Consider the following 25490-nt stretch of genomic DNA (forward strand, 5'->3'; position numbering starts at 1 on the left):
CCATTGCAGCCACCATCACAAATCTCACCAAAGCGACTAGAATAACTACAGAGAGCAACGTGTATTACCTAATTACTCATCATAAAACATTTCTTAAAAATACACAGCGTACAGCAATTGAAAGACACAGATCTTGTGAATCCAGACAATATTTCAGATTTTCTAAGTGTTTTACAGCGAAAACACAATATAGCGTTATATTAGCTTACCACATGTGCAAACATCACCCCAGCATTGATTCAAGGCAAAAAGAGCGATAACGTATAAACCACCAAAATATATTAATTTTTTCACTAACCTTCTCAGAATTCTTCAGATGACAGTCCTGTAACATCATATTACACAATGCATATAGAGTTTGTTCGAAAATGTGCATATTTAGCGGCACAAATCGTGCTTATACAATGAAAATAGTGTCCAAATACTCAAGCAATCTGTCCGGCGCCATCTTGGAAAGGCACCTATTCTTATCGAAAACTATTCATAAACTTGACTAAAAAAATACAGGTTGGACAGCAATTGAAAGACAAATTAGTTCTTAATGCAATCGCTGAATTACATTTTTAAAATTAACGTTACTGCGCAATACAGGGTGCGATAAAGCAAGGCTACACTGCAAGTAATGGCGTCTTATGCATTTGACTTTTTTCAACAGAACAATGAATTATCAGCATAAATAGTTCTTACTTTTTGATGACCTCCCATCAGAATCTTGGGATAGGTGTCCTTTGTCCAAAAGAATCGTTGCTGGGTTGGAGAAAGTCATCTTCCACGTTGCAATTAGCAGTAAACAATGGCATGCGAGAGAGAGATACCCAACTTCCTACAACGCCAGAAAATGAAATACCCGAAAATCGCAATATACTGACATAAACTGATATAAATCGGTTTAAAATAACAAGATTATGATGTCTTTAAAGCCTATATCGAATAAAAACAGAGCCGGATATATCTAGGAGCTAAAACGGGAGCTTCTAAAACGACATGCCAAGGTCCTCACTGCGTCAGCGCGAAGAATCAAAAGAGGGGACCCTTTGATTCCAATCAATTTATAGACTTTCGGATCTGCCTAGAGACTCCATTTCAAGGCCCTCTATTCGCTGACACCCAGGGGAAGGCGTATGCAGTGCATCTCAACCAATAGAAGACAGGCAGAGTTATACACAGGTCTGAGAACAGGTTGGAAAAATCTGCATTCTCAACTCCACATAGGGAAATTGCTCTAAGTCCAGTTCTGTTTCACGCACAGACATAATTCAAACGGTTTTAGAAACCAGAGAGTGTTTTCTATCCAATAGTAATAATAATATGCATATTGTACGAGCAAGAATTGAGTACGAGGCAGTTTAATTTGGGAACATCAAGAAAAAAATAGTGCTAACAGCTCCCCCTATCGACAAGAAGTTAAGATTGTCTGTGTCACATTAAACATTATTGTTGTTATGTTGCAATTTCCACATGACAAAATGAGTCGCTTTCCATGTAGCATGTCAGCTTTCAAAGATCAATAGTTAACATCATCGTCATCAAGACACAAGATGCTTCATTGTCGGGCAAGAAGGGTCACGCTAATGATTTGACAGATGTTCGCACTCTTGAGAAATTAACTTCTACTTCATCACAATCCCGGATCCGGGAGCACCCCCATCAGTAAAAAAGCTGACTAGCATAGCCTAGCATAGCGTCACAAGTAAATACTAGCATCTAAATATCATTAAATCACAAGTCCAAGACACCAGATGAAAGATACACATCTTGTGAATCCAGCCATCATTTCTGATTTTTAAAATGTTTTACAGGGAAGACACAATATGTAAATCTATTAGCTAACCACGATAGCAAAAGACACAACTTTTTTTTCCCACCATTTTTTTCCTGCATAGGTAGCTATCACAATTTCGACCAAATAAAGATATAGATAGCCACTAACCAAGAAACAACTTCATCAGATGACAGTCTGATAACATATGTATTGTATAGCATATGTTTTGTTAGAAAAATGTGCATATTTCAGGTATAAATCATAGTTTACCATTGCAGCCACCATCACAACTCTCACCAAAGCAACTAGAATAACTACAGAGACCAACGTGAATTACCTAAATACTCATCATAAAACATTTATGAAAAATACACAGCGTACAGCAAATGAAAGACAAAGATCTTGTGAATCCAGCCAATATTTCAGATGTTTTAAGTGTTTTACAGTGAAAACACAATATAGCATTATATTAGCTTACTACAATAGCCAACCACACAACAGCATTGATTCAAGCCAACAATAGCGATAACGAATAAACCAGCAAAATATATAAATTTTTTCACTAACCTTCTCAAACTTCTTCAGATGACAGTCCTATAACATCATATTACACAATACATATAGAGTTTGTTCGAAAATGTGCATATTTAGCGGCACAAATCGTGGTTATACAATGAGAATAGTAGCCAAGCTGCCAACAATATGTCGGGAGAAATCTTGGAAGAGGCACCTAATCTAATCAGTAACTAAATTTAAACTTGACTAAAAAATACAGGTTGGACAGCAAATGAAAGATACATTAGTTCTTAATGCAATCGCTGTGTTAGATTTTTAAAATTAACGTTACTACAACATACAGCGTGCGTTAAAGCGAGACCGCACCGAAATTAATGGCGGAATATGAGTTTTACATTTTTCAACAGAACAACGAATTAACATCATAAATAGTTCTTACTTTTTGATGAGCTCCCATCAGAATCTTGGGCAAGTTGTCCTTTTTCCAAAAGAATCGTTGCTCGGTTGTAGATTGTCGCCTTCAACTTTGGAATTAGCAGTAAACATTAGCCATGTGGGCCAGACGTGCCCAACTCACTAGAACGCAGCACAAATAAATACCCGAAAATCGCAATATACTGATATAAACTGATATAACTCGGTTTAAAATAACAACATTATGATGTCTTTAACACCTATATCGAATAAAATCAGAGCCGGATATATCTAAGGGCTATAACGGGAGCTTTCTAGAACGCCATCCTGAGGTCTGTCTTGCGTCATGGCGAAGGAAAGAAAGAGAGGACCCCACGTTGCCAGCCCATTTATAAGGCCTCAGATCTGCCTAGCAACTCCATTTCAAGTCTCACTATTTGCTGACATCCAGGGGAAGGCGTATGCAGTGCATCTCAACCAATAGAAGACATGCAAATTAATAAACCGACCTCAGAACAGCCTGCAGATTTCAGATTTCTCACTTCCTCATAGGAAAATTGCTCCAACTCGAGTTCTGTTTTACTCACAGATATAATTCAAACGGTTTTAGAAACTAGAGAGTGTTTTCTATCCAATAGTAATAATAATATGCATATTGTACGAGCAAGAATTGAGTACGAGGCAGTTTAATTTGGGAACGAAATTATTACAAAGTGCAAACAGCACCCCCTTTTGAGAAAAGGTTATTAAAGGCTAATCAACAAGAGTGTGTTTGAGCATGTTAACACATATGTCCTCTTGCGTCTTGGATTTACCATCCCGCATGGGGATTTTCACAAAAGACTAGAAATTGATTGAGGACAATCAAATGCAGTCGTCTCTCCATGAATAACATCTCCCATGCATTCTTGAAACCCCAAGAGACTATGTAGAATTGTAATTGTACATATTCTTGACTTAATGACACAGCTTCATTCAATCTTCAAAAGAGCCATCCTGTTCAAGTTTGTTATTGATCTTTTAAACCCTATAGAAATACTGGACATGTATTGCTTGGGGTTATGAACCATTTCAAAGCACTAGATAGTAAAACATTTTCTCAGGGCAATTGTGTGCTGAGGTATATCTTTATTTGTTTTTCCTACAGAATGGGGTGTCTGCAGTCTTCAAGCATTGATCACATGGGGGTTATTCCAGTTCAGGACATAAGACAGATTGTTATGCATTAACTCTAGACTCAAATTAAAAGGTACACAACAGATACATTCTTATTCAAGCTCTTTCTTCCCTCAGTTGGTTTCGCTGAGCTAAGCTAACCGCTAGTCTCTGGACCTGGGCTTTTCTTTCATTAGGTTTTGTATTTCATGGCCTCAGGAGCAGAACAAATTGAGTCAGTGTTTCCTTTTGCTCTGTTGCTCATTAGCCCAAGAGGAAAATTCAAAGGCACACACTAGTTACAAGTCTAGTTACATAACAGAATTAAAGGGGACGCTTGAGTAATGGCTTTGTGTTCATTCATTGTCTCATTGAAGAACTGGAAGCATTATAGTCGTTAACCATCGGCACCCTTACCGGCCACACGCAAAATGTCTCTGTTTTTCCAGGATAGTTTCTGTGCCTTTGGTGCTATATATACACTTTCACTTGAGCAATCAGTGATTATAGCAATATGTGGAGAACTGCAATTCATTTTGAGTTGTCGATGCATTTCAAATAATCTCTTTATGTAAATACATAAATGTGGTGGCGTTGTGGGACATTGAATAGAACACCCACAATCCCTTTGGAAAAGTCCACATAATAAGATGGATAGCTAGGTAGGCGGAAGAAATCCTCGGAGATACAGTACTGGCATGGTTTAATGAAATGTACATTACATCTCTTGTTTACTTGATGTATTTACGTAGCACCTAATTTCATCCATTTTCTCTTGATGTATGAACTCATTATGTTTCCTCGATGCATAAACCAAACAACATCTGCAGTAATGTTGTGCCTCGGCAACAAAACACTGGCTAATTGAGTCTCTCTCTGTGTATTCAACTGTTTTCAGGTCCATTAATTTAAGGAATACGGGCATACACACAATACCACAATCACTTGTCTGTTCAGTGTGCTGTATGCTCACACACACACAGGAAAAGTCCTTTGGCTTGCTTCACTGATATGTGGAAGTAAACGCATACACGTGCACGCAAACACACGCACGTGCACACACACTTGAACACATGCACACAAACATTATTTATTTATTTTCACACACACACACACACACACACACACACACACACACACACACACACACACACTCACACTCACACTCACACTCACACTCACACACACACATACGCAAGTGCACATGGGGACACACACACTTGAATTTTTACATTCAAACACCCTAGTGGAACAAAAGTGGCACAGCTCTCTATGACTAACAGGTGATCTAATTACCGGCTTTGCTTTCTTCTTTACAGAAGTGTTCCAGCTCACCCTGCCAGATGACCAGAAATTGAGCATCACCACGGTAACCGTTGGCCAGAGTGCTGTCTTGATTTGCGCAATCAAGGGGGAGCAGAGACCTCCCATCATCTGGAAACGCAACAATCAGGTCCTCAACTCTCTGGATCTGGAGGACATCAATGTAAGAGCTGCCTGAAGCCCCACCTGTTTCTTCTAGCTTTGTAAGACACTTTGTGTCGAGGACAGGTTGACTACCAGGCTTTTCTTATCTAGGAAAGCTTATTTTATCACGCAGGCACGCACGCATGCACACAAACACACACACACACACACACACTTTGGTAACACTTTATTTGGATAATAACTATCCACTAACCCGAAACCTTATCCTAACCCTAGCCCTAATCCGTACCTTAACTGTTATTTTACTGTAAACGTAACCTTAGCAAGCAGTTTCTTATCAACAGAGAGTGTGTTGATAGTATAACCAGTTGTACATCATATGGGACAATCCTAATAAAGTATGACCAACAGTTTTGTAATATCCTGCTCAGCTTCTCACCATCACTAGAACGCCTGCACACTTTAAAGTGGACTAATCAAAATGCAGACCTAGATCTTTTGAACAGCATTTTGGGATTGACAGTTATACACAATGTCAGATATCCAGTCTCTGTACACTGCTGAGAGGGACAGTGTTCTCAGCCAAAGAACAGCAAAGGAGTATGGGTAAAAAAAGGCAGGCAGGATGAAGGAGGATACCAAAGGGGTTCAGCTCTGAGGGATAGCTCCTATTTTTACTTTCTGCGGGGCGTGTGTCATCGTCTGTGTGCAGTATCTACCACCATTATGCTTTCATCCTTCTTCAAAGACAGGACACTTGAAGACTTGAAGGTTCAGGGAGTCATCAGGAAAGGCTGCCCACTCTCTCCGTTGTCCCTTGTCAGGATTGACCAAGCTGTGGCTGACTCGACCGTGCATAATTGAGTCAACACTGTCGTAGTAGATAAAGAAGGTCCAGCGAAGCCACTAATGTAACATTAAATGTTGATGGCCCTTAAAACTGTGCGAGGAGGCGCACAGCTGTCGCCAGTCATCGCCGAGCACCATCATTCCTGGAATTGAATTTCTGCCACCACTGTTTCCGAGTGCTTCAGCTTCTTACGATCCCCCATTTACATGAAGATGGGAATGTTCTTCTTCTTTTGGGCCATCGCCTTCTCCCCGAGGTTTTTGATGACTTGCATGTGAAAGCACTGCCATTTTATCCCCCAGTCTTCTCTACAATAAGCTATTCATAATTTTGTACATCATTGCTGACATGGGAATGCGTTGAAACCAGCCTATGCCAAATTGGATTAAAGTGAGTGAGCTAGATTTAACTCTTGAGTAAAGTAAAGGAACAGAGCACAAGCCAGGACATGTCAGGTCAAGTTAGGTCGACTTTGATGTCATTTGGCCTCTGTATATGGTAGATACAGTGCCTTGCAAAAGTATGCAGACCCCTTGTATTTCTTCACATTTTATTGTGTTACAAAGTGGGATTAAAATTGATTTCATTTTCATTTTCTGTCAACAATCTACACAAAATACTCTAAGGTCAAAGTGGAAGAAAAATTTAGAATTTTTAAAAAGATGAATAGAACTTAAATGACTAAATTATTGTCATTGAATAGGTATTCAGCTCCCTGAGTCAATACATGTTAGAAACACCTTTGGGAGCAATTACAGCATGAGTCTCAAGTCTCTAAGAGTTTTACACACCTGGATTGTGCAGTTTTTGACTGAAGCAGGTTGAAGCAGGTTTTCCTTGAGATGGTTTGGGATGAGTTGGACCGCAGAATGAAGGGAAAGCAGCCAACAAGTGCTCAGCATATGTGGGAACTCCTTCAAGACTGTTGGAAAAGCATTCCAGGTGACTACCTCATGAAGGTGGTTGAGAGAATCCCAAGAGTGTGCAAAGCTGTCATCAAGGCAAAAGGTGGCTACTTTGAAGAATCTCAAATTTAAAATATATTTTGATTTGTTTATCACTTTTTTTGGTTTCTACATGATTCCATATGTGTTATTTCATAGTTTTGATGTCTTCACAATTATTCTACAATGTAGAAAATATCAAAAATAAAGAAAAACCCTAGGTAGATGTGTCCTAACTTTTGACTGGTACTGTATGTATGTACAGTATGTACACTGACCAAGTGTTTATGGGTATTGCGTTTTATCTCACAGTGTGCAGGGGCCTAGTGTACTGAGTGGGGTATAGCAGCTAGCATTTTAGGGCTCTATTCAATCAGATCTGCTTTAGCCAACATCCGCATAGAGGTCGTTTTGATGGTGTCTGAGGTGGAACTGCGTTAGAGCTGTCCAATCCACAAGTGGCTCCCGGAATTATACCTGAAGTGGATATTGCTATTGGCGACATTACCACAGAGTCAATCCCATGCAGCCTTGTTTACAAGTTGAACACTGGAGTGTGAGATGTAATATGCACCTCGATTAGGCTGATAGAAATCCTAATTATTTAGTTGAATAATTTTTTATTTGAGTGTCATTATTTCTATATAGCCTACACTTTCTCGTTCTGAGTGGGGCGGCTGCATCTTAGTAACAATGATCGCAAGAACAGCTGCTCACCGATTTGATGGCTCCAACGCAGTTCCACCTCCGACACCACCAAAACATCCGCTCTGCGGGTGTCAGCTATCGCCTGTTAAGGCTTGATCTGATTGAATCTAGGCCTTATCCTGATGTATATGTTGTATATCTGTCCTCTGTAAATAATGAATATCCATAAACTGATACCAAAAAATTATGAATCAATTAAGCTGTACGATGTATAGTGTTACATGGAGGAATGATATGTGCTTTTGCCTGTTTTCGATGTTGCATTTCAACTAACATCCAAATATTTTGATTGTGTTCTTTCCCCCCAGCAGATTCCGACACAGGTAGGTTTTTATCAGAACTGACATCACCACAGAATTGTCTACTATGTCATCCACAATAAAAAGGCCACAAAGCTAATGAATTCTGACATCACTCTGTGGCGGATACACCAGACCTTGAGGAGGGGTGGTCTGGAGGAGGGGTGGAGGAGGAGGAAGGAGGGGTGGAGGAGAAGTGGAGTGGTGAAGGAGGAGTAGAGGGGTGGTGGAGGAGTGGAGGGGTGAAAGAGGGGTGAGGAGAGGGGTGGAGGAGGGGGAATAATAGGTGGAGGAGGGGGAACGAGGGGTGGAAGAGAGGGGGGGAGGGGGGAAGAAGAAGTGGAGGAGGACTTGAGAGGGAAGGAGGGGTGGTGGAGGGGGAAAGAAGAGTGGATGAAGAGAGGAGGGGGAAGGAGGGGTGAAGGAGGAGGGGGAAGGAGGGGTGAAGGAGGAGTGGAGGGGGTAGGTGGAGTGGAGGGTGAAGGACGGGTGGAGGAGGGGGAAGGAGAAGTGGTGGAGGAGTGGAGGGGGTAGGAGGAGTGGAGGGGGGAGGAGGGTGGAGGAGAAGGAAGGGGAGGTGGTAGAGGAGTGGAGGGGAAAGCATTGGTGGTGGAGGAGTGGAGAGGGAAGGAGGGGTGGTGGAGTGGGAACGAGGGGTAGAGGAGTGGGGGACTTGATCGCCTCCAGTGCTTCTCGTTCCACCCCTCCGAGTTTCATTTCTCCCCTCATTCATTTTTCATTTAAAAGGGTGACACAATATGCTCATCGCCGAGGGGCCAAAACGCGCCATCAATTCCCCTCACACAGCGAAGGTCTGATGATCCGGTACAGCCTGAGCCCCAGTATCCCACCCCTGAACACTGTTTATCTGATCATAGAGGTTGTACCTGACAAACATGGTGGCCCATGCCCATGCTTTACAGCAGTCTAGCAGGTGTATGTAAGCAATGACATGTACTGACTCTGAGACCTGAACAATGCCATCAGACGTGATTGGAATTATAATTGGATTATGACAAGAAACACTTAAAAGATTTGCTATCTTTCTTCAGGTCTGTCTGGGTTTTCAGTTGCGAAAGCTTCCTGATCAAATTAGAATGAATAGATGTTAATCAACGAACTGAATGAAGAAATACTCCCAGGAGAAATAGCAAATTACCTTGGAAAGTGTGAACGTTAGTAGGCGTCTAATGAGGAAGTACATTTTAGTTATTTCTAGATGGTTGCACTACTTGAACACAGTGTATGGATTCATTAACTTTGGGGATTCTTTCAGTGTAACGGCTGCAATCATGACACAACATTCATTAAATTGGTTTCAGTTGCTCCTCGTGACCTTGGTAACCTCACAGATAAAGTTGCCTGTGCTTTTATACTGGAGAACATAGTGAAACTGTTTTTGTGGTGCATGCCTGTTCACAAAATGGAACATTCTCTCATCTTGCTCATTTCAGTGATTACTCAAAATGGCACTTCAATGTAATTACTGACAGACTTGCTTTAACCTGAATTTCAGCACTAAACCAAAGACTGATTATAGTTGTTTCCTAGTTAAAAATGTATTTTTTTCAAATAAGATAATACATATAAATGTTAAAGTGTCATTAAGGACCCAGGATTGATTTGTTTTGCTCTATGGTACCATGCATACAAAAAACAATAATTGGAAGATAATTCTTGACAAGCGAACAAATGCTTGTCTTTGACTGAAACGGCTAGAAATGTGTGTCACGGTGTGCCTTTATTGATCTCCTTGTCCAAGTTATTTTACTGCTTTACAAAAGTTCCAATAACACATCAATATTCTCTGCTGCAACCCCCACATCCGTATTGCCTAAGTACATTGCGCACATTCACAAAACATTTTCATTTTCAGATCCGAGCACGCACAATTATTCATTATGGTGTTAATTACATTTTGAACCCATGAGTGTTTGTCTTACATAGTCATTTTGGCATTCCTCTTTCTTCTCCTGCAGGATTTCGGAGATGATGGCTCATTGTATGTCACCAAGGTGACCACCACCCATATGGGGAACTACAGCTGCCATGCCGACGGGTACGAGCAGCTCTCGCAGACGCACATGCTCCAGGTGAACGGTAAGCAGCCACTGCCGCTCTGCGGGAACAGAATGGTCACTCTGACACTTCCTGTCGCTACTGAGTCAAACCCGAAGTATTTTCGCTGCCAAATGCTGCTAAATCCCATCTGAGGGTGCACCCGGCTACTCTGACAGGCCACCGTCGGTATAGAGACAGGCGAGCTGAAATTAAATGCTTACAGAGCTGTCAAGGGTTTTTTGGAAATGGGAATGCAACATTAGATTGTTGAGAGTGTTGTTTTGATGGATAAATCTGTCAGAGTGATCAAACCTCTTTCCTATCTTTCAGGATTATCAATCAGTCAGATTTAGAAAATCAAATACACCTTAGTTGTGTGGAAACTCTGTCAAGTGCTACTGTAGTTTTGATTTGAGTTTCTTTCTAATTGGAAAGGAAACCATGTCTTGTCGATGCCATTTTCATATTAGAGACATGAGTTTAGGCATGCAGAAAAATATGACGTTTGCTGCTGTCTAAAAACACTCACCTCCGGCGAATTTGTGACACAACGACAATCGTTCGACCTTCAGTTGCAAAGAGACAGTTTCCATTAACGATGACTTTAAAGCACATACGGTTGAAGTCGGAAGTTTACATACACTTAGGTTGGAGTCATTAAACTCGTTTTTCAACCACTCCACAAATTTCTTGTTAACTTCTCTAGGATAGGGGGCAGCATTTTCACTTTTGGATAAATAGCGTGCCCAATTTCAACTTCCTTCTACTCATCCCCAGAATATAAGATATGCATATTAGAGTTGGATAAAAAACACTCTGAAGTTTCTAAAACTGTTTGAATCATGTCTGTGAGTATCACAGAACTTATGTAGCAGGCAAAACCCCAAGGACTAACCATTCAGATTTGTATTTTTTTGAGGTCACCGTCTGTTCAATAAGATTTCATTGGGAAACTAGATTTCTAATCAACCTGTTTGCAGTTCCTACCGCTTCCACTGGATGTCACCAGTCTTTGGAAATAGGTTGAGGTTATTCCTTTGTGCAATGAAGAAGAACGGCCATCTGGAATCAGTGTAAAGTTATGTGTACTGTTTGAGAGTTGCGCAAGACAAGAAAAGTATCGTTAGTTTGTTGTCATCCTGTATTGAAAACAGATAGACCCGTCTTCAATTTGATCCATTATTAACGTTTACAAATACCTTAAGTTGTATTACAAAAGTCGTTTGAAATGTTTTGGCAAAGTTTAGAGGTAATTTATGAGGTATTTTGTAGTGACGTTGCGCAAATTGGAAGCTGTTTTTTTCTGGATCGCCAAATAAATTGACATTTTGGACATATATGGACGGAATTAATCGAACAAAAGGACCATTTGTGATGTTTATGGGACATATTGGAGTGCCAACAAAAGAAATTCGTCAAAGGTAAGGCATGATTTATATTTTATTTCTGCGTTTTGTGTTGCGCCTGCAGGGTTGAAATATGCTACACTCTCTTTGTTTACTGTTGTGCTATCATAGCTTTAGAAGCTTCTGATAGGCTAATTGACATAATTTGAGTCAATTTGAGGTGTATCTGTGGATGTTTTTCAAGGCAAACCTTCAAACTCAGTGCCTCTTTGCTTGACACCATGGAAAAATCAAAAGAAATCAGCCATACCGCTCAGGAAGAAGATGTATTCCGTCTCCTAGAGATGAACGCACTTTGGTGCGAAAAGTGCAAATCAATCCCAGAACAACAGCAAAGGACCTTGTGAAGATGCTGGAGGAAACAGGTACAAAAGTATCTATATCCACATTAAAAACGAGTCCTATATCGATATAACCTGAAAGGCCACTCAGCAAGGAAGAAGCCACTGCTCCAAAACCGTCATAAAAAAGCCAGACTATGGTTTGCAACTGCACATGGGGACAAAGATCATACTTTTTGGGGAAATGTCCTCTGTTCTGATGAAGCACGGGGGTGGCAGCATCATGTTGTGGGGTTGCTTTGCTGCAGGAGGGACTGGTGCACTTCACAAAATAGATGGCTTCATGAGGTAGGACAATTATGTGGATATATTGAAGCACCATCTCAAGACATCAGTCAGGAAGTCAAAGCTTGGTCGCAAATGGGTCTTCCAAATGGACAATGACCCCAAGCACACTTCCAAAGTGGTGGCAAAATGGGTTAAGGACAACAAAGTCAAGGTATTGGAGTGGCCATCAGTAAGCCTTGACCTCAATCTTATAGAAAATTTGTGGGCAGAACTGAAAAAGCGTGTGCCATCAAGGAGGCCTACAAGGCCTACAAGTTAAACAATTTAACGGCAATGCTACCAAATACTAATTGAGTGTATGTAAACTTCTGACCCACTGGGAATGTGATGAAAGAAAGAAAATCTGAAATAAATCATTCTCTCTGCTATTATTCTGACATTTCACATTCCTAAATGAAGTGATGATCCTAACTGACCTAAGACATGGACATTTTACGAGGATTTAATGTCAGGAATTGTGAAAAACTGAGTTTAAAGTTTGTATTTGAGTTTGTATTTGGCTAAGGTGTATGTAAACTTCCGACTTCAACTGTATCACTCACAGTATAGTTAATGGTAATGTCTCACTTTAATTGGTCAAATATTTTTTTGCCTGGCCCAGGGAAATGCTGCCTGGCAATTGATTTCGGAAATGGATGGGGGGAAAGTCCGTTTTTTGTGTGAACAGCCATCGGTGTTCACTGATGGGCTTTCACTCAATTATGCGTCACAACATCCCCCTTTAACTGTTAATACGTACTTTGATAACCACTGCTTTATATTATATAGAAATGCATTATAATATATAAAAGGGAGGAAGAATATAACATGTGAAAACTTTAGCTGTAAGCAATGCATTTATTATGGTCGAATGCTTATGATCCATAACAGTAATGCAAAACAACTGCTTTCAGCCAGATTACTCAACAAAATCTTCCCTCTACTAGCTTTCTACATATTATTCCATTGACTAGTATCACATGATTTACAGACAAGTTAATAAAGCAGCACTGAGGAATTGCGGTGCCAATTAGTGAAATAAGCCACATGAACATTACTTGTGCCCGGGATGTTCATGGTCTAACTTGTATACGTATTCACAAAGAATCCCTCCATTTCATAAAGTCGTCTTTCACATTCGTGGTCACCATTGTCTCTAGGGCTGTGGGGCATCCGTGTCTGGTTCCCGCTCTCTGGTGTTTGGAACCCTCTATGTGTGGCATAGAGCTAGCTGTGAGAACAGGCCTGCTGAAAGAGTAATCACTTCTCAGAGATGAGTCTGGGCCAAGGAAAAAGCTTTCTCCATGGTGGGTGGTCAGAAAACTTTGTGGGCACTTACAATGGGGCTTGCCTTGGTGGTGATACTTGAGATGCAACACATAGAGAGGACAGAGGTCTCAAGGGGGCTAAGAGTCAATCTGAAACCATCCTCGAGCATGAAGGCGAGGCTGTCCCCCTGAAGGGCTGTGTGTGTGTTTGTGGGAGAGGTGTGTTTGTGTGTCTGTTTGTGATGCGTGAATGTGTGTGTGCATATGTGTGTGTGTGGCACAAACACTTCCTTTGCAACCAACCAGTGCAGAGGGGAGGCTTGCTGTGTGATTGACAGCTGGGGAGTTTTATGATGGTGCTGTGTCCCATCGTCCTATAACTATGTCTCTTGTCTCTCCTAGGCAGACATCAGGCTCCAATCCTGTCGGAATCTAGATTTGAGTGGAAAAATCTCACTGACTATATTTCCTTCCAATTTGTGCCTGTCTGGGGCTAAAGGAAATGGTGATTCGAACAGGAGCAAAAAGTGTGTTTACAAATGCATGCACAGCAGAAAGATTTTTGGGAGGGGGAGGAGCACCAAAGAGGAATATTTGTGAAATGTTTTACTTTCATGAAAAAGAAGAAATTATTGGAGAAATACATGTATGTTTTAATAAGACCTTAGGGCCTCTTATCTTCTTATGGCTGCAGGGGCAGTATTGAGTAGCTTGGATGAAAGGTGCACAGAGGTGCCCAGAGTAAATGGCCTGCTCCTCAGTCATAGTTGCTAATATATGCGTATTATTAGTAGTATTGGATATAAAACACTCTGACGTTTCTAAAACTGTTTGAATTATGTCTGTGAGTATAACAGAACTCATATGGCAGGCAAAAACCTGAGAAGAAATCCAACCAGGAAGTGAGAAATCTGAGGTTGGTCGATTTTCAACTCATCGCCTATTGAAAACACTGTAGGATATGGATCTGTTTGCACTTCCTACGGCTTCCACTAGATGTCAACAGTCTGTAGAATGTTGAATGAAGCTTCTACTGTGATGTTGAGCCGGATGGGAGCTGTTTGAGTCAGTGGTCTGGCAGAGAGCCAGGTCCTGGTCACGCGCATTCCACATGATATCGACTTGCGTTCCATTACTTCTATAGACACAAAGGAATTCTCCGGTTGGAACGTTATTGAATATTTATGATAACAACATCCTAAAGATTGATTCTATACTTAGTTTGACAAGTTTATTCGACCTGTAATATAACTTTTTGAAGTTTTCGTCCGACGTTCGCCTGGACCTGCACGAGCGTTTGGATATGTGTACTAAACGCGCTAACAAAAGTTGCTACTTGGACATAAATGATGGACATTACCGAACAAAACAAACATTTCTTGTGGAAGTGGGAGTCCTGGGAGTGCATTCCCGACGAAGATCAGCAAAGGTAAGTGAAGATTTATAATGTTTTTTATGAGTTTTGTTGACTGCACAATTTGGCGGGTAACTGTATGGCTTACTTTTGTGGCTGAACGCTGTTCTCAGATTATTGAATATTGTGCTTTTGTCGTAAAGATTTTTGAAATCTGACACAGCGGTTGAATTAAGAACAAGTGTATCTTTAATTAATTCTATGTAAAACATGTATCTTTCATCAAAGTTTATGATGAGTATTTATGTTATTTGACGTGGCTCTCTGCAATTTCTCCGGATATTTTGGAGGCATTTCTGAACATGGCGCCGATGTAAACTGAGGTTTTTGGATATAAATATGAACTTAATCGAACAAAACATATATGTATTGTGTAACATGACGTCCTATGAGTGTCATCTGATGAAGATCATCAAAGGTTAGTGATTAATTTTATCTCTATTTCTGCTTTTTGTGACTCCTGTCTTTGGCTGGAAAAATAGCTGTGTTTTTCTGTGATTTTGCGGTGACCTAACATAATCGTTTGTGGTGCTTTCGCTGTAAAGCCTATTTGAAATCGGACACTTTGGTGGGATTAACAACAAGATTACCTTTAAAATGGTATAAGATACATGTATGTTTGAGTGTATGTTGTTTGAATTTTGCGCCCTGCACTTTCACTGGCTGTTGTCATATCATCCCGTTAACGGGATTGCAGCCATAAGAAGTTTTAAACAAGGCATGCTGACTGTAGAATATCCATTGGGAGTGGAACAGTGCAGTTTAAAGGCCTTCCCTGTCTAAAGACAGCATGACCTCCAAAATGGTCTCCTAATTACTTGCTATCAGTGTAACTGGTGGGAATTGAACCGAGGTCCCAGTTCAATACAATTTCGAATCACCTCTGATACTTGAACAAATGGCATACTCGCTTGCATAGCATACACCTACAAAAGTAACGTTTTATGATGCTTGATATATAAAGTCAAACAATATTTTAAACTCAATGTTAGTTAGCTCTGTCAGCTGCCTACCTTTACCTAACACCTTTCCATGGCTCGTTACGGTTGGTGTTCTGGGTGGCATTCCTGGATGGCATTCCTTGAGGCTGAGGCAGGTTGTTGGCACCAGGTTCTAGGAACCAGAATGCTACTGGAAAGCAGATGGCCATGGAACCAAACCACCCTGTAGTCTCACACTCACCTGTCTGGCCAAAGACTTCCTCTCCCCAATCAAGCCAACAGGAAGTATTCTCTGCATCCAGTGGCCCTCCTCTTCAATTTCCAATGACAGCCTGCCAGGGTAGCACTCTAGTCTGCAGCCTTGGTGTTACTGCTCTTTTGGAAGTCTATTTTTAATGGTATTACTGGCATTTCTGTCAAACACAGTTTTACCAAACAAGTGTTATAGAAATCTGTTACTTCTTTCAGCTCCTTCATTTACATCCCCTTGCCTGAGGTTTTGACTAGATAACACAACCACAAAGGGGCTAAATTGTAAAAAGGTTACGATAAGGCATAAGGTTAGCAGTGTGATTAAGGTTATGGTTAGGTGTAGGGTTAGGGTTAGGGTTAGATTTAAAATCAGTAGATATATTGTAGAAATTGGCAGTGTTTATGACTTTGTGGCTGTGTTAACAAGTGATGAACCTTGCCTGACAAAATGTTGCACAGAATCAATGGCCAGCCCCACCGAGGTCTCTTTTATTGATCTAGATTAGTTTGGTTTGCGCGGTTCTCGCTGAGCACACCAATGTTTTTAACGGCATTCAGTGTATGCTGGAAATGCACTTGATCCTATTGATAGTATGTTAATGCAGAGTGAGAAGTTAAATGGACTTGGCAGACACTCTAAAAGAAAACTTCTCATCCAATAAGGCTGCCTCGATCCTCAAAAGCCCTTACAATTTCAATGGAGTATGTGGGCCTGCATTTATCTCCTCTCTTTTATTCTCTTCCTTCTTCCCACAATGCAGTTCCTCCCGTCATCCGAGTCTACCCAGAGAGCCAGGCCCGGGAGCCAGGGGTGACGGCCAGTCTCCGGTGCCATGCTGAGGGTATCCCCAACCCACAACTGGCATGGCTGAAGAATGGCATGGACATCGCTACCAAGCTGTCTAAGCAGCTCACCCTGCAAGGTGGGTACAATCTAGTTTCTGGGGGGGAAGGGGGTTATCAGATCTAGCTGGCATACATCTGAGAAGTGTTCAGTAGGGCACACTGAAGCAAAATGTTGTGCAACCAAAATGGAAGATCTGTGTAATTACATTCCTGATGGCGCTGGAGGGTAGGGCTGCCGTCTTATAGGCTATCAACCAATCATGCTAATTTGTTTGTTTTTTCGCGTTGTTCATAACTTGTTTTGTACATAATGTGGCTGCTACCGGCGTTTATGACCGAAAAGAGCTTCTGGACATCAACTGGGATTATTCACCTCAAATTGTACGAGGAGTTCTTCTTCAATGAGTCTGACGCGAGGGATAAACTGCAGACACCCGACCAGGCCCTGATCCCCGTGATTCGCTGGAGAAGGAAATAGAGATTGAGGCAAAAGATCAGGGTGCCTTGGGAGGATCAGGCGACGAGTGCCTAATCTGCTCTTGCCTTCCATTCTGCTAGCTAACATTCAATCGCTGGAAAATAAATGGGACGAACTGAAAGCACATATATCCTACCAACAGGACATTAAAAATAGTATTATCTTAAGTTTCACCGAATCGCGGCTGAACGACGACATTAAGAACATACAGCTGGCGGGTTATACACTCTATTGGCAAGACAGAACAGGAGCCTCTGGTAAGACACTGGCGGGGGCCTATCCATTTATGTAAACAACAGCTGGTGCACAATATCTAAGGAAGTCTCAAGCTTTGCTCGCCTGCGGTAGAGTATCTCATGATAAGCTGTAGACCACACTGTCTACCTAGAGAGTTTCCATCTGTATTTTTTGTAGCTGTCTACATTCCATCACAGAGCGAGGTTGGCACTAAAACCGCTCTAAATGAGCTGTATTCCGCCATAAGCAAACAGAAAAACGCTCATCCAGAGGTGGCACTCCTAGTGGCCGATGACTTTAATGCAGGAAAACATAAAACAGTTTTACCTCATTTCTATCAGCATGTTAAATGTGCAACCAGAGGGAAAAAAAATTCTTGACCACCTTTACTCCACACACAGAGACGCGTACAAAGCTCTCCCTCGCCCTCCATTTGGCAAATCTGACCACAACTCTATCCTCCTGATTTCTGTTTACAAGCAAAAATTAAAGCAGGAAGCACCAGTGACTCAGTCTATAAAAAAGTGGTCAGATGAAGCAGATGCTAAACTAATGTTTGGCAAGCACAGACTGGAATATGTTCCGGGATTCTTCCGATGGCATTGAGGAGTACACCACATCAGTCACTGGATTTATCAATAAGTGCATCGAGGACGTCGTCACCACAGTGACTGTACGTACATACCCCAACCAGAAGCCATGGATTACAGGCAACATTCACACTGAGCTAAAGGGTAGAGCTGCCGCTTTCATGGAGTGGGACTCTAGCCTGGAAGCTTACAAGAAATCCCGCTATGCCCTCCGACGAACCATCAAACAGGCAAAGCGTCAATAAAGGACTAAGATCGAATCGTACTACACCGGCTCCAACACTCTTCGGTTGTGGCAGGGCTTGAAAACTATTACAGACTACAAAAGGAAGCACAGCCGAAAGCTGCCCAGTGACATGAGCCTACCACATGAGCTAAATAACTTCTATGCTTGCTTCGAGGCAAGTAACACTGAAACATGCATGACAGCGTCAGCTGTTCTGGATGACTGTGTGATCACGCTCTCTGCAGCCGATGTGAGTAAGACCTTTAAACAAGTCAACATTCACAAGGCCGCTGGGCCAGACGGATTACCAGGACGTGTACTCCGAGCATGCGCTGACCAACTGGCAAGTGTCTTCACTGACATTTTCAGCCTCTCCCTGTCTGAGTCTGAAATACCAACATTTTTTACGCAGACCACCATAGTCCCTGTGCCACAGAACACTAAGGTAACCTGCCTAAATGACTACCGACCCGTAGCACTGTAGCCATGAAATGTAGTCTGCACTGTAGTCTGTAGCCATGAAATGCTTTGAAAGGCTGGTCATGGCTCACATCAACACCATTATCCCAGAAACCATAGACCCACTCCAATTTGCATACCGCCCAAACAGATCCACAGATGATGCAATCTCTATTGCACTCCACACTGCCCTTTCCCACCTGGACAAAAGGAACGCCTATGTGAGAATACTATTCATTGACTACAGCTCAGCGTTCAACACCATAGTGCCCTCAAAGCTAAGGACCCTGGGACTTAACATCTCCTTCTGCAACTGGATCCTAGACTTTCTGACGGGCCGCCCCCAGGTGGTAATGGTAGGTAACAACACATTCACCAAGCTGATCCTCAACACAGGGGCCCCTCGGGTGCGTGCTCAGTCCCCTCCTGTTCAAGTTCCTTGGCGTCCACATCACCAACAAACTAACATGGTCCAAACACACCAAGACAGTCGTGAAGAGGGCACGACAAAACCTATTCCCCCTTAGGAGATTGAAAAGATTTGGCATGGGTCCCCAGATCCTCAAAAGGTTTTACAGCTGCACCATCGAGAGCATCCTGATGGGTTGCATCACTTTCTGGTATGGCAACTGCTCGGCCTCCGACCGCAAGGCACTACAGAGGGTAGTGCGTATGGCCCAGTACATCACCAGGGCCAAGCTCCTGTCATCCAGGACCTCCATACCAAGCGGTGTCAGAGGAAGGTCCTAAAAATAGTCAAAGACTCCAGCCACCCTAGTCATAGACTGTTCTCTCTGGTACTGCACAGCAAGCGTTACCGGAGCGCCAAGTCTAAGTCCAGGAGGCTTCCAAACAGCTTCTATCCCCAAGTCATAAGACTTCTGAACAGCTAATCAAATGGCTACCCAGACTATTTGCACCCCCCCCCACACACACACACACACACTGCTGCTACTCTCTGCTATTATCTATGCATAGCCACTTTAATAACCCTACCTGTATATACATAATCACCTCAATTACCTCGACACTGGTGCCCCCGTACATTGACACATTGACTTTGTACCGGTACCGCCTGTACATAGCCCCGCTATTGTTATTTACTGCTGCTCTTTAATTATATATTTTTCTTATCTCTTACTTTTTTTGGGGGGGGTATTTTCTTAAAACTGCATTGTTGGTTAAGGGCTTGCAAGTAAGCATTTCACTACAAGGTATTCGGCGCATGTTACAAATAAAATTGGATTTGAATTATTGGACAGCTGTTACCTCTCTGTTTCACTCCATTTCAAAGCTTTTTCCACCTACTGAACAAAACCCTGGTTTAGTATACTGGATATACCCCATGTGTTTTCCTAGTGCTTTCTTCTGCATGAATGACAGGTCCAGTGTTCAACCCCTGAATCAGTTCTCAGTGGTGTCACACCTAAATCATTCCCCAGATGTGCAGACACCCTAGCGTTAGCGACAACTAGATCAACTCAATACACAATGACTCCCACTGCATGGGATAACTCTTAAAAGTCTCGCATTTTGACTTCTTCCAATTCTGTTAAAACCCCTCACTGTCCTGTCTCCTATCTTATTAGAATCAGTTATGTAGGGGTGACTTTGATAAAAATTGCCAGGCGTCGCTGAGAGAGGAACTGCAAATGGTATTTTATTTGTCTGTGTCACACTTACTGACAATGTGTGTACGTGCCTGCGTGTGTGTCTGTCTGTGTGTGTGTGTGCATGTGTGTGAACACGCACTCGTGTTATTTTTTGTCAAACAGCTAACGGAAGCGAGGTGCACATCAGCAACGTACACTTCGAGGACACAGGGGCATACAGCTGCATTGCCAAAAACGACGCCGGGTTGGACGAGGACATCTCCTCTCTGTTTGTGGAGGACTCGGCGCGCAAGACCCGTATGTCATGATGTCTACTTTGTCCCTCTGTCTGTCTGTGTGTCCTTTCCTGGGGATAATGGAGACACGCAGCTCAAAACACTAAATAATTCATCCAGTCTCTTAATAGTTTATAACCTCCAAAGTAATAATAGAACTTATGCTAGAGAAATAACAGAGATAGCTACATTCTGTATTATCTAGTGCTCAGGTGGTTAGGCTACAGAGACCAATGGTACCTGTTCTAGTACAATGTTAATGGTCGTGTTGTGTAGAATCCTAAAGTTTATTTTCAGCTCAGAATCTTCTTTAATTGAAATGAATACAGCTTTAGGAGAAATTGTACGGTGGCCCTAAGGGACAACATAGAATTATGATACAAATACGTGCTCAGATCAGACACAGTCCCATTCATTGACTCTGTCATTATTGTTGGCCTTTCCAAAATGTCAAAATCAGTTTTTTAAGTTCAACCAATGATTGTGACCACGTTGTCGCTAATTCTCTCCTCTCCTAATAACGGCACAAAAAAGCAAACACAGCAACACAGAGACTTGTGATCAGCTGACGCGTGTGATATGGTCTGTGTGAAATGCCCTCCATATAACCAGGGTAACTAGTGTCCCTAGGCTGGCAGACTTTAACCTTAGAAAACCTATTCCTAGATATCTCCCCATTCTCTCTTTCCTGCCTCCCTCTCCTCCCACCATCCCTCTCTCCGATTGGATAACTGTCTGCTGTTCCTCAGTAGATGTCGGCCACTCAATGACCTCCCATCTGGGAACGAAACAATGAAACAACGATACAACCTCATCCCCAATGCAGTCTACCAGCATTTGTTAGAGCTTGGTCTCCCTCATATCATCCATTCCATTTTTAGTTAGATGTGATGTCATTCCACATCTTATATTTTATTTTCTCCTGTCCACTATTTCCAATTTGTGAGTTATCACTTGCAAATGGCTCATTCGGCTACATAAATGGTCCATACATCAGATATCTAGTTTATAGAAATAAATGTGACATTTTGAAAGCCTTATTCAACATAGTGTTGATAGATTGCTGAAGTGGTCATCGTAATAGTAAGCAGCAGATGAGGTGAGAGACATGATAGTCTGAGCGAAAAATGAACACAACTCAGCAGATTCACCCAGAGCTCGTTCAAAGTCAAAAAACTGCTTCTCGTCACCACGTTAAAGTTAATTGTTTTCTTGACGTCGTTGGTGCGCTTCATCGCCGTCGAATAAATGAGCAGACTATATTCAGAGTGGTCTTTAGTCAACTGTCACCCGTGGTGGAGCGCAATTAATCTGACAGGAACTGCTGCTAAAATAGCACGAATATCTGCCCTGCACTTCAAAATGGTTCGGCAATTATTTCTGGAGTGTCGGATGTCCGTGAGGCAGGTTTTTTTGTTGGTGTTGGTTTAGGTTAACACCAGCCAAGGCACAGACAGAGGGACATGGGCCTACGGTGTATGCATGTCTGTCTGTCTGTCTGTCTGTCTGTCTGTCTGTCTGTCTGTCTGTCTGTCTGTCTGTCTGTCTGTCTGTCTGTCTGTCTGTCTGTCTGTCTGTCTGTCTGTCTGTCTGTCTGCCTGCCTGCCTGCCTGCCTGCCTGCCTGCCTGCCTGCCTGCCTGTCTGTCTGTCTGTCTGTCTGTCTGTCTGTCTGTCTGTCTGTCTGTCTGTCTGTCTGTCTGTCCCTGTGTGTCCAGGGCTTTTGATGACACTGACCTTCATATCCCCTGGGCTAGGGCTAGCAGCCATTTATCTTTTATTCATTCGGCCATTTCTGAGGAAGGCAGCTTTTCTGTCACCAAGGCTTGTCAAAAATGAGGCAATTTCATGATGTGCGGCGCTTGGCGGCCAAATGGTGCACAGTCACACACTGTAACAGGTGATTCCACAGTCCTGGAGAGGCTGTGTCTATGAAGGCTCCAGCTTTGAGATGACTGTCTGTCACTGAATGTGTTACGCCACTTTTGAGAACACTTGTCTAAAGCAACTCTGTCTGTCTGTCTGTCTGTCTGTCTGTCTGTCTGTCTGTCTGTCTGTCTGTCTGTCTGTCTGTCTGTCTGTCTGTCTGTCTGTCTGTCTGTCTGCATGTATGTCTGTGGGTCTGGTTGTGGGTCTGTCTGTCTGGCTGTGGGTCTGTCTGTCTGGCTGTGGGTCTGTCTGTCTGGATGTGGATCTGTCTGGCTGGCTGTGGGACTGTCTGTCTGGCTGGCTGTGGGTCTGTCTCTCTGGCTGTGGGTCTATCTGCAGGTGCTCCATTGTGAAGCATTTGTAAGGCCTTTGTATGGCATCCTTGAGCTTGTGTCATGCATGTATGGTGCATTATTGTGAAGCGTTTACAACAGTATTTGGGTCCAGGAAACCCATAGGGAGTGCAGACTTTTGTTATAGCCCAGCACTAACACACCTAATTCAACAAATTATCGAGCCCTTAGTTGAATCAGCCTTAAGCCGAAATCAAACGGAAAGCTTTTTTTTTTACGAGCGTGTACACACTGGAATTAGAATGCACAGATGTGAACGAAAGAAAACAGATGGGCTCCAGAGCCAACGGTGTCTATGGCGTCATAGCGCATCAAATTAGAAAGCATGTCTATTTTTCTTGTGTCTACGCAGAGCAATGCTGGTAAAATAAGAAGATAAATTGCTTGGGTCATTTGTAGAAAAGGAATTAGAGGAATTGTTATGATCTTCCCTATGCTAAGTAGACTACACTACGCAGTGTAAATAAATTGACGCTCTCTCACATTTATTTTTTGGGGTGATTTTGGCTTTATAGGGTATTTTGAATGGGAGAACCACAGTTTTATTTTACGGCCCAGCACTAACTTGCCAATTTCAATGAATCATCAAGACCTTGTATTGTAAGGCCAGTGTGTGGCATTATGACAACTCAGTGAAGGCTGTCACTTTTCTCCCAGACGTAAATACACTGTGTACAAAACATTAAGAACATGTAGGGTAGGGTATAGAGGTATGGTTCCCCAACTGGCGACCCACAGGCCACATTTTAGTTGGCCCGCCCAAGCTTTCTTAAAAATAGATATACAGTACCAGTCAAAAGTTTGTACACCTACTCATTTAAGGGTTTTTCTTTATTTTTACTATTTTCTACATTGTTTAATAATAGTGAAGACATCAAAACTATGAATTAACACATATGGAATCATGTAGTAACCAAAAAGTGTTAAACAAATCAAAATATATTTTAGATTTTAGATTCTTCAAAGTAGCCACCCTTTGCCTTGATGACAGCTTTGCACACTCTTTTCATTCTCTCAACCAGCTTCATGCGGAATGCTTTTCCAACAGTCTTGAAGGAGTTTCCACATATGTTGAGCACTTGTTGGCTGTTTTTCCTTCTCTGTGCGGTCCAACTCATCCCAAACCATCTCCATTTGGTTGAGGTCGGATGATTGTGGAGGCCAGGTCATCTAATGCAGCACTCCATCACTATCCTTATTGGTCAAATAGCCCTTACACAGCCTGGAGGTGTCCTGTTGAAAAACAAATGATAGTCCCACTAAGCGCAAACCAGATGGGATGGCGTATCGCTGCAGAATGCTGTGGTAGCCATGCTCGTGAAGTGTGCCTTGAATTCTAAATAAATCACTGACAATGTCACCAGCAAATGAACATATCCTCTGCGGCAGAGGTAACTCTGGGTCTTCCTTTCCCATGGCAGTCCTCATGAGAGCCAGTTTCATCATAGGGCTTGATGGTTTTTGCGACTGCACTGGAAGAAACGTTCAACGTTTTTGAAATTTCCCACATTGACTGACCTTCCTGTCTTAAAGTAATGATGGACTCTCATTTCTCTTTGCTCATTTGAGCTTATCTTGCCATAATATGCACTTGGTCTTTTACCAAATAAGGCTATCTTCTGTATACCACCCTTACCTTGTCACAACATAACTGATTGGCTCAAATATATTTTCATTTGTTTAACACTTTTTTGATTGCTACTTGATTCCATATGTGTTATTTCATTTTTCGTTTCGTTTTGATGTCTTCACTATCATTAAAACATTTAGAAAATAGTAAAAATAAAGAAAAACCCTTGTATGAGTAAGTGTGTCCAAACTTTTGACAGGTACTGTGTATAATAATATTTGTTTAATTGTTGGACATAAAAGACTGTAAAAACACCAGCAAATCAGCTCCAAGAGATTGTAATTTTGGAAATCTGTTCCAAAGTATTCCCACACATAATAGAGAGATATACACTGAGTGTACAAAACATTAAGAACACCTGCTCTTTCCATGACATAGACTGACCCGGTGAATCGAGGTGAAAGCTATGATCCCTTGTAAATCCTCTTCAATCAGTGTAGATAAAGGAGAAGAGAGATATTAAAGAAGGATGTTTAATCTTGAGACAATTGAGACATGGATTGTGTATGTGTGCCATTCAGAGAGGGCGCCAGGTTACCCGTCTTTACACGCACCTGTCACCATCATTACCCGCAGCAGCGCTCATTGGACTCACCTGGACTCCTTCACGTTGTTGATTACCTCTGTATATCTGTCTGTTCCTCTGTGGTGTTCCCGGTGTCCTCATTAATTGTTGTTATGTGTTCCTGTCCAGACGCTGTTCCTGTTCTGTTTCATGTCCGTCAGTTATTAAACCTTCACTCCCTGTACCTGCTTCTCATCTCCTGCTTCAATCCTTCTTTTAAAATACAAAATATTGAAGTGCCTTTGAATGGGGTATGGTAGGGGCC

General features: G+C 42.1%; 1 protein-coding gene across 1 annotated transcript in view; it reads left to right on the forward strand.

Moving 5' to 3' along the window:
* Positions 1-25490, forward strand: part of LOC120048025 (follistatin-related protein 5-like) — a 244119-nt gene that overhangs the window by 160861 nt on the left and 57768 nt on the right. The window contains exons 7-10 of the mRNA XM_038993697.1: positions 5167-5333; positions 10056-10176; positions 16788-16949; positions 20638-20772. Of these exons, the coding sequence (XP_038849625.1) occupies positions 5167-5333; positions 10056-10176; positions 16788-16949; positions 20638-20772 (585 nt within the window). The remainder of the gene's footprint in view (positions 1-5166; positions 5334-10055; positions 10177-16787; positions 16950-20637; positions 20773-25490) is intronic.

This window comes from Salvelinus namaycush, chromosome 5 (assembly GCF_016432855.1).
Source record: "Salvelinus namaycush isolate Seneca chromosome 5, SaNama_1.0, whole genome shotgun sequence".
In the NCBI taxonomy this organism is placed as follows: Eukaryota; Metazoa; Chordata; class Actinopteri; order Salmoniformes; family Salmonidae; genus Salvelinus; species Salvelinus namaycush.